The sequence below is a fragment of the Ranitomeya variabilis genome, chromosome 2 (genome assembly GCF_051348905.1).
Source record: "Ranitomeya variabilis isolate aRanVar5 chromosome 2, aRanVar5.hap1, whole genome shotgun sequence".
Classification (NCBI taxonomy): Eukaryota; Metazoa; Chordata; class Amphibia; order Anura; family Dendrobatidae; genus Ranitomeya; species Ranitomeya variabilis.
The window spans coordinates 907,670,598-907,681,485 of NC_135233.1; the positions used below are offsets into that span (position 1 = coordinate 907,670,598).

At 42.6% G+C, this 10,888-nt stretch overlaps 1 protein-coding gene across 1 annotated transcript in view; it reads right to left on the reverse strand.

Annotated features, from left to right (window-relative positions):
- The window catches only part of TMEM212 (transmembrane protein 212), a 59,371-nt gene extending 50,004 nt beyond the window's left edge, over positions 1-9,367 (reverse strand). Inside the window, exon 1 of the mRNA XM_077292932.1 lies at positions 9,015-9,367. Within this exon, the coding sequence (XP_077149047.1) occupies positions 9,015-9,173 (159 nt within the window). The 5' untranslated portion in view covers positions 9,174-9,367. The remainder of the gene's footprint in view (positions 1-9,014) is intronic.
- Positions 9,368-10,888: the final 1,521 nt, after the last annotated feature.

The window sequence follows — 10,888 nt, forward strand, 5'->3', positions numbered from 1 at the left end:
GTTGTGGTTTTGATTTAGAGCCTTTGGAGACTCTTATTCCTCTGAAGGGGATTGACTCCACCCCATTGGCTAATAATAAACCACAATACTGGACACAAGTAACCATGCGTATCAATCCGGATCACCAGGAGATTATTCGTTTCCTGGTGCTGTATAATTTACATGACGATTTGGTACTGGGATTGCCATGGTTGCAGTCTCACAACCCAGTCTTGGACTGGAGAGCAATGTCTGTGTTGAGCTGGGGATGTAAGGGTATTCATGGGGACTTACCTTTGGTTTCTATTTCGTCGTCCATTCCCTCTGAAGTCCCTGAGTTCCTCTCTGATTATCAAGACGTCTTTGACGAACCCAAGCTTGGGTCGTTACCTCCGCACCGTGAGTGCGATTGTGCCATAGATTTGATACCGGGTTGTAAATATCCAAAGGGTCGTTTGTTTAATCTGTCTGTGCCGGAACATGCTGCTATGCGGGAATATATAAAGGAGTCTTTGGAAAAGGGACATATTCGTCCATCTTCTTCTCCCTTGGGAGCTGGGTTTTTCTTTGTCTCAAAAAAAGACGGCTCTTTGAGACCATGTATTGATTATCGGCTTCTGAATAAGATCACTGTTAAGTATCAATACCCATTGCCATTGCTTACTGATTTGTTTGCTCGTATAGAGGGTGCTAAGTGGTTCTCTAAAATTGATCTTCGTGGGGCGTATAATTTGGTGCGGATCAGGCAGGGGGATGAGTGGAAGACCGCATTTAATACGCCCGAGGGCCACTTTGAGTATTTGGTCATGCCTTTTGGTCTTTCTAATGCCCCTTCAGTTTTCCAGTCTTTTATGCATGATATTTTCCGCGATTTTCTGGATAAATTTATGATAATATATCTGGATGATATTCTGATTTTTTCTGATGACTGGGACTCTCATGTCCAGCAGGTCAGGAGAGTTTTTCAGGTTCTGCGGTCTAATTCTTTATGTGTGAAGGGGTCTAAGTGCGTTTTTGGGGTCCAGAAAATTTCCTTTTTGGGGTATATTTTTTCTCCCTCTTCCATTGAGATGGATCCCGTCAAGGTGCAAGCTATTTGTGACTGGACTCAGCCCTCCTCTCTTAAGGGTCTTCAGAGATTTTTGGGCTTTGCCAACTTTTACCGCCGATTTATTGCTGGTTTTTCAGATGTCGTTAAACCACTGACTGATTTGACCAGACAAGGCGCTGATGTTGCTAATTGGTCCCCTCATGCTGTAGAGGCCTTTCAGGAGCTTAAGCGCCGTTTTGCCTCTGCCCCTGTGTTGCGTCAGCCTGATGTGAATCTGCCTTTTCAGGTTGAGGTTGACGCTTCGGAGATCGGAGCTGGGGCAGTGTTGTCGCAGAAAGGTTCCGACTGCTCCGTCATTAGGCCTTGTGCCTTCTTTTCTCGCAAATTTTCGCCCGCAGAGCGGAATTATGATGTTGGGAATCGGGAGCTTTTGGCCATGAAGTGGGCGTTTGAGGAGTGGCGCCATTGGCTCGAGGGGGCTAGGCATCAGGTGGTGGTATTGACTGACCACAAAAATCTGATTTATCTTGAGACTGCCAGACGCCTGAATCCTAGACAGGCGCGCTGGTCTTTATTTTTTTCTCGCTTTAATTTTGTGGTGTCATACCTACCGGGTTCTAAGAATGTTAAGGCAGATGCCCTTTCTAGGAGTTTTGACCCGGACTCTCCTGGTAATTCTGAACCCACAGGTATCCTTAAGGAGGGAGTAATTTTGTCGGCCGTTTCTCCTGATCTGCGGCGGTCCTTGCAAGAGTTTCAGGCGGATAGACCGGATCGTTGTCCGCCTGATAGACTGTTTGTTCCGGATGATTGGACCAGCAGAGTCATCTCTGAGGTACATTCTTCTGCATTGGCAGGTCATCCCGGAATTTTTGGTACCAGGGATTTGGTGGCAAGATCCTTCTGGTGGCCTTCCCTGTCACGAGATGTGCGAGTCTTTGTGCAGTCATGTGACGTTTGTGCTCGGGCCAAGTCTTGTAGTTCTCGGGCTAGCGGACTGCTGTTGCCCTTGCCTATTCCTAAGAGGCCTTGGACACACATCTCGATGGATTTTATTTCAGATCTGCCTGTTTCCCAGAAGATGTCTGTCATCTGGGTGGTCTGTGACCGTTTCTCTAAAATGGTCCATTTGGTTCCTCTGCCCAAGTTGCCTTCTTCTTCTGAGTTGGTTCCTCTGTTTTTTCAGAATGTTGTCCGATTGCACGGTATTCCTGAGAATATTGTTTCTGACAGAGGTACCCAATTTGTGTCTAGATTTTGGCGGGCATTCTGTGCTAGGATGGGCATAGATTTGTCTTTTTCGTCTGCTTTTCACCCTCAGACTAATGGCCAGACCGAGCGGACTAATCAGACCCTGGAGACATATCTGAGGTGTTTTGTCTCTGCTGACCAGGATGATTGGGTTGCTTTTTTGCCATTGGCAGAGTTCGCCCTCAATAATCGGGCCAGCTCTTCCACCTTGGTGTCCCCGTTTTTCTGTAATTCGGGGTTTCACCCTCGATTTTCCTCCGGTCAGGTGGAATCCTCGGATTGTCCTGGAGTGGATGCGGTGGTGGAGAGATTGCATCACATCTGGGGGCAGGTTATGGACAATTTGAAGTTGTCCCAGGAGAAGACTCAGCGTTTTGCCAACCGTCATCGTCGTGTTGGTTCTCGGCTTTGTGTTGGAGATTTGGTGTGGTTGTCTTCTCGTTTTGTCCCTATGAGGGTCTCTTCTCCTAAGTTTAAACCTCGGTTCATCGGCCCTTATAGAATATTGGAGATTCTTAATCCTGTTTCTTTCCGTTTGGACCTCCCTGCGTCCTTTTCCATTCATAACGTTTTTCATCGGTCGTTATTGCGCAGGTATGAGGTACCTGTTGTACCTTCAGTTGAGCCTCCTGCTCCGGTGTTGGTTGAGGGTGAGTTGGAGTACGTTGTGGAGAAAATTTTGGACTCTCGTGTTTCCAGACGGAGACTCCAGTATCTGGTCAACTGGAAGGGTTACGGCCAGGAGGATAATTCTTGGGTCAATGCATCTGATGTTCATGCTTCTGATCTTGTTCGTGCCTTCCATAGGGCTCATCCTGGTCGCCCTGGTGGATCTGGTGAGGGTTCGGTGCCCCCTCCTTGAGGGGGGGGTACTGTTGTGAATTTGGATTCTGGGCTCCCCCGGTGGCCGCTTGTGGAATTGGACTTGTCATCCTCTTTCCTGTTTCACCTGGTTCCATCAGTAGTGGGTGTCGCTATTTAAGCTCATTTCTCTGGTGGTTTCTTGCCGGTCAACAATGTTATCTGATGCCTCTCAGTGCTTGTTCCTGCTTCTAGACAACTACTAGATAAGTTGGACTTTTGTCCATGTTTCGTTTTGCCTATTTGTTCCAGTTCACAGCTGAAGTTTTGTTACTGTGTCTGGAAAGCTCTCGTTGATCAGGGATTGCTACTCTGGCGTTATGAGTTAATGCCAGAGTTTAAGGTAATCTCTGGATGGTGTTTTGTTAGTGTTTTTCTGCTGACCATGAAAGTATACTATCTGTCTTCTGCTATCTAGTAAGCGGACCTCAAATTTGCTAAGACTATTTTCCTGCTGCGTTTGTTGTTTCATCTGAACTCACCGTCATTATATGTGGGGGGCTACTGTCTTCTTGGGAATATTTCTCTAGAGGTGAGCCAGGTCTTATATTTCCCTCTGCTAGCTATTTAGGTCTTAGGCCAGAGCTGGGCATCTAGCAATAAATAGGAAATGCTACCTGGCTATTTCTAGTTGCGCGGCAGTCTTAGTTCATGGTCAGTATAGTTCCATCTTCCGAGAGCTTGTCCCTCTATAGGCTTGCTATGATCTCTGCCTGCAGAGATCATGACAGTTGCCACACGCAACTCAACACACACAACTTGACACACGAAACTCGCCCTAAAACACACACAAGTCTGGTATTAGCCTTCAAAAATAAAAATCTGATTAATAAGCAGACAAACTACAAGAGCAACAAATGTACCATATAGGAATCTGGCAGCTGTCAGTCACATGACCTGTCTATTATGTGTATGTGTGAGCTAATATATACTGCCAGGGGGTGGGCTTGCTGTTGGCTGGGGATTTATCAGGCTGCCAATTTAGCTTACAAATACTGAGGTAAAAATACTGACCAAATAACGTGTGAACGAGGTCTAATACAGGAGGAGATGACATACAGATATATACTATTTACAGGGGAGATGACACACAGGTATATACTATATACAGGAGGAGATGACACACAGGTATATACTATATAGAGGAGCAGATTACCTACAGGTATATAGTATATACAGGAGGAGATGAGATACAGGTATATGCTATGTATAGGAGGAGATGACATACAGGTATATGCTATATACAGGAGGAGATGACACACAGATATATACTATATATAGGTGAGATGACACAGGTATATACTATATACAGGAGGAGATTACATACAGGTATATACTATATATAGGAGATGACATACAGGTATATACTATATACAGGGGAGATGACACAGCAGGTATATACTATATACAGGGGAGATGACATACAGGTACATACTATATACAGGAGATGACATACAGGTGTATACTATATATAAGGGAGATGACAAACATGTATATACTGAGGTGAAAATGAGAGGTGTGAGGTGAAAATGAAAAGGTGTGAGTGCAAAATGAGAGGAGTGAGGGAAAATAGTGGAGTGATCGGAAAATGACAGATGTGAGTTCGAAATGACAAGTGTTAGGGGGAAATGAGAGGAGTGAGGGGGAAAATAAGAGGAGTGAGGGGGAAAATGAGAGGTGTGAGGGAGAAAATGAGAGATGTGAGGGGGAAAATGACAGATGTGATGGGGAAAATGAGAGGCGTGATGGGAAAATAAGAGAAGTGAGGTGCTATAACTAACCACAGATATTTACTATGCCCAGGCAACGCCGGGCTCTTCAGCTAGTATTTAATAAAAATATATTTCTGAGATATTTTGCAGCACTATTTTTCTTTTTCTCTTGGTTTATCTTCAGATATAAAATATAACATTGTATAAATATATTAATTGTAGATATTGTATGTATATGTCGGATCACCTTCACACTTTACACATTGTCATCTGAACGTTATAATAAACTTAGAATTGCAAAATCCGAACAGTTTTAGCATAGATCACATCCCTAAGAGGGAAACAGATTCTTCAGATGTCCCAAAATGACATTAAATATGCCAAACGCAAATTCTCTCTCCTACAAAGGCATAAATAGAAGTTCAAGAATGGAAATGATTAATAATTGCTTAAATAGAGTCTTTCATGACATGAGATGTAATAATCAGTCTTATTTTCAGAACTGACTGCAGGTAAATATTTACATGAGGTGTCTTTTTATCCCAGTTTGTTGTAAATGTGGTTTGTGATTAAGCACATGCAAATGGAAAATAAGAATATTTACACCAATGAAAGAAAGACGAAAAAGTTTTGTTATGGCTATCCTATATTTGAGTCAAAGAATCACGGGACAAACATGAAAGACTGATCAGTTTAGTGGATTAAAGCGCCCCCTAGTGGATGTTACCAAGTAGTTATACCTAAATAGGCACAAAACTGTGAACTTTACCACTAACACCTGAGGTTGGTGAATGTCAGCTGATTTTATAATAAGGGTCAGAAAATGTGATTAATATCTCAGGCAGCCAGGATTTTCTAGCATTATTAGAAACAATAAATCCAGTGCATATGGATATTATTCATGGCATTATTCTGCTAAGTTACCTTGAAAAGGGGGCATGCTGCCGGAATTTCTTTTACAACTAGCTTAACTCAATAACTATTCTGTATTCATTAAACAGCAAGCAAAGCGTTGATGAATGAGGCGTGCACTAAAGTACTTCTCCACAGTGTACAGTACAGACCAAAAGTTTGGACACACCTTCTGATTTAAAGATATTTCCGCATTTTCATGACTATGAAAATTGAACATTCACACTGAAGGCATCAAAACTATGAATTAACACATGCGGAATTATATACTTAACAAAAAAGTATGAAACAACTGAAATTACGTCTTATATTGTAGGTTCTTAAAAGTAGCCACCTTTTGCTTTGATGACTGCTTTGCACACTCTTGGCATTTTCTTGATGAGCTTCAAGAGGTAGTCACCGAGAATGGTCTTCCAACAATCTTGAAGAAGTTCCCAGAGATGCTTAGCACTTGTTGGCCCTTTTGCCTTCACTCTGCGGTCCAGCTCACCCCAAACCTTCTCTATTGGGTTCAGGTCTGGTGACTGTGGAGCCAGGTCATCTGGTGTAGCACCCCATCACTCTCCTTCTTGGTCAAAAAGCCCTTACACAGCCTGGAGGTGTGTTTGGGGTCATTGTCCTGTTGAAAAATAAATGATGGTCCAACTAAACGCAAACCGGATGGAATAGCATGCCGCTGCAAGATGCTGTGGTAGCCATGCTGGTTCAGTATGCCTTCAATTTTGAATAAATCCCAAACAGTGTCACCAGCAAAGCACCCCCACACCATCACACCTCCTCCTCCATGCTTCACTGTGGGAACCAGGCATGTAGAGTCCATCCGTTCACCTTTTCTGCGTCACACAAAGGCACAGTGGTTGGAACCAAAGATCTCAAATTTGGACTCATCAGACCAAAGCACAAATTTCCACCGGTCTAATGTCCATTCCTTGTGTTCTTTAGCCCAAACAAGTTTCTTCTGCTTGTTGCCTGTCCTTAGCAGTGGTTTCCTAGTACTATTTTACCATGAAGGCCTGCTGCACAAAGTCTCCTCTTAACAGTTGTTGTAGAGATGTGTCTGCTGCTAGAACTCTGTGTGGCATTGACCTGGTCTCTAATCTGAGCTGCTGTTAACCTGCGATTTTTGAGGCTGGTGACTCAGATAAACTTATCCTCAGAAGCAGAGGTGACTCTTGGTCTTCCTTTCCTGGGGCGGTCCTCATGTGAGCCAGTTTCTTTTTAGCGCTTGATGGTTTTTGCCACTGCACTTGGGGATACTTTCAAAGTTTTCCCAATGTTTGGACTGACTGACCTTCATTTCAAGTAATGATGGCCACTCGTTTTTCTTTACTTAGCTGCTTTTTTCTTGCCATAATACAAATTCTAACAGTCTATTCAGTAGGACTATCAGCTGTGTATCCACCAGACTTCTGCTCAACACAACTGATGGTCCCAACCCCATTTATAAGGCAAGAAATCCCACTTATTAAACCTGACAGGGCACACCTGTGAAGTGAAAACCATTCCCGGGGACTACCTCAGGAAGCTCATCAAGAGAATGTCAAGAGTGTGCAAAGCAGTCATCAAAGCAAAAGGTGGCTACTTTGAAGAACCTAGAATATAAGACATAATTTCAGTTGTTTCCCACTTTTTTGTTAAGTATATAATTCCACATGTGTTAATTCATAGTTTTGATGCCTTCAGTGTGAATGTACAATTTTCATAGTCATGAAAATACAGAAAAATCTTTAAATGAGGAGGTGTGTCCAAACTTTTGGTCTGTACTGTATATCAGTGAGCCCAAAACACATGTACCACTTTTTCGCACATACACAAATATATCTGAAACAGTGGAAGCTACTCAACCCCTTCACTGGCTTCTGATTGCCCAGATTACAGTTCAAAACCCTAACCATGACAAACAAAGCTATCCGCAACCTGTCTCCTCCATATATCTGTGATCTAGTCCCTAGTCTACTTACCTGCAAGCAACATCCGATCCTCACAAGATCTGCTTCTCTTTCTCCCGTTCATCCCCCTTACTCTGGAACTCTCTAACCCAACATATCAGACTCTTGCCTACCCCGTAGAAACCTGAAGACCCTCCTCTTCCGACAAGCCTACAACCTATAGTAACCATCATTCCACCATACATGCAGCACAGCCAGCGCTACCCTCACCTACTGTATTCCCAACCATCCCTTGTAGACTGAGCCCTGGCGGCAGGGTCCTCTCTCCTCCTGTACAAGTTGGTGACTTGTATTGTTCATAATTCTTGAGCTTGCTTTTATTATATATACCCCCTTTTCCCTTGTATAGAGCAATGGAATAAATGACACTAAAATAATAATTAATAATAATTTTACAGGACAGCAAAACACTTAACAAGGATATGAGTCATTTCTACTTGTCGATGAATCTATTGCACACTACACTGGGAAGAGATTGTTCATACAATACTCTAACATTAGTAAACCTTCATTAATATTTGGACTTTAGCCCATCCATTGCTGAGCAAACTGCCCCAAAACAATGTTCATATAGTACATGGCATATGACAAACTCATAAAGACACCTTTTACAATAACTACGAGAGTTGTGAAAAGAGACTGTGATTGACAACAGTTGTAAAATAAGGAAAGTATATTAAAAGCAACAGGTGGTGTAACACAACTATGGGGAGCTAAAACCAAAAGTATCATTCTGAGTAAGCCATGTCAATAAATTTGATTCAGTTTGCACCATTTTTCTCACATGTCCTGAATGAATTTTATTACACTATTGATAAATCTTTCCCAACTCCCCATAATATGTGCAAGCAACAAACGTGGCATTTGGGCTCACATATATTGGCCAATCTATGCGCGAAGTACGTTCCTTTTTTCATAGCAATTTTTGCAGATAAATATTTCATGTGTACATTATATGGCGCTTTTTTCCATTTTTTTTCCTATGGCAGCAATGCAGTTTCAATGTTCTGGAGTAATCCTGTTTTGTATATTATGGTGCAACCTTACTATTTGTTGCTTACAAGCTTTTTTAGGTTGGCGCCTGCTCACACTAGTTTAGTTGTCCTTTTTTTCTATTGAATCATTTCCCCATAATATGTGTCATTACCTGTACTGATCTGTGAAATATATTGGTCCACTGTAAAGAACAGGGAGCAAATAAATTAGTTTTGACCCACGATATTAAAATGTAATTCCTAGTGTGAACCTAGTCCAAACATGACATGCAATAAAACCCAGAGTCTGCTTTTATTCTCTTACCAGTGCTCCATTCCAGATAGGACAAGCAATCCGAGTATTCCAACCAATAAACAATGGATTGTAGCTAAACACAGGAAAAAATGCTATAACCCCTGAAATAATGCTTAGGGTGCCAAAGGCGGTCAGGATTCCTCCAGTAATCTGATAGAGGCTCGTCATTTTCCATAAAGTGCTGCTTTTCACTGTCAGGAAGGCTGGAACGAATGGTGTTTTCCAAGCACTTTCTGTAAACTTTTGTTTCTTAGAAACCGTAGTCAGGACACAAACCCGTTGTATACATGTGTCAGCCCAACCTGCTGGGCTTTTAATTGTTTCCGGATATGCTAGGACATGGCCTCCAAATAAACATGCTTGTATAGGGATAGCAATACTATTAACCCCTGGGGTATGTGACACATTTTTGTGTCAGTTCCTTTTTCTCTTAAAGAATGTGTTACATCATCTCAGAGCTGTGTGGGGTAAATCATCCACACCAAAAATTTAGGAGGCAGGAATAAAGTCTTTAACACATTCCTGGGTAATTTGAAAAATAGATGCAAATGAAGGAAAACAAACCAGAACTGTACGTCATTATATTGAACCCTTAAAATTCCTAGTGCGTGTTACTATAGCAGATCAGGCTTCTGGATTGAACCTCTTTGTTCATATCAAGTTCACAGTTTAAAGAGGATTTTTTACCAAATTTTTCATGTTGAACTGGACACACAAAGCAATAGTAAAAAAAACCCATATATTTTTGTTATCTCTGTTGTGGAGATATTAACAATGAACATATTTGTCATCTAATGAGTTAATTTTTGTTAAGTCCAAGTGGATGTTAGCAGTGTTTTCGCTGGGAGCGTGTACTTCTTTTCCATGTATGATGTTGCCTGATCATAGGAGAAATTAACACTAAGGGTAAAGAACACGCACCCCCATGTCATAGAGCATGTTTATCAGTGTGCGAGATAAAATGATAGACAGCCATGATCTCATGGTTTAACCTCATACATGATTAGAAAGTGCTGGGAGAATAGAGCACAGATGAATAATACCTTTCAGATTAAGTCCTGGCTTTCTGGGCAGAGGGGCAGCACATCTGAGTTTAGGTGTATCACATTACAAACCCTTCAACTAGCTCTCCTCCTCTCATAGCACTGTCACCTCTGCTGTGCCCCCACATTACATGTTTAGAGATGAGAGCTGCTGTGTGTTGCTACCTGCTCATGATTGGGCTTATGATTTAGCAGCATGATACAGGAGGAAGTACATGAATCCAGTGATAACTGTCTGATATGATAACGTCCACTTAGATTTGATTGCTAATACTGTATCTGCACAGCAGAGCTGCAAAATAAAATAAAACCTTTATATCCTGATATTACATCATGTGTCCTGTACAACATGAAAAAGGTGGCTAAAAGTCCTCAGGGGTATATTCACACTGCATCTTTTTGTGAGTTTTTTTTTGTTTCTTTGTATTTAATGTAAAAATTACTAAGGCTTCTTTCACACTAGCGTCGGGCTCGGTCCGTCGCAGTGCGTAAGGGCTGAGGTCCCCGACGCTAGCGTTGTCTCCGCCGCACAACGGGGGCAGCGGATGCATTTTTCCAGCGCATCCGCTGCCCCATTGTGAGGTGCGGGGAAGTGCGTGGAGGTGGGGCCGGGTTTCCGGCCGCGCATGCGCGGTCGGAAAAAGCGGACCGTCGGGAGCAAAAAACGTTACATGTAACGTTTTTTGCTCCCGACGGTCCGCCACAACACGGCGCAACCGTCACACGACGGTTGCGACGTGTGGCAATGCGTCGCAAATGCGTCGCTAATGTAAGTCAATGCAAAAAAAACGCATCCTGCAAGCACTTTTGCAGGATGCGTTTTTTCGGCAAAACGACGCA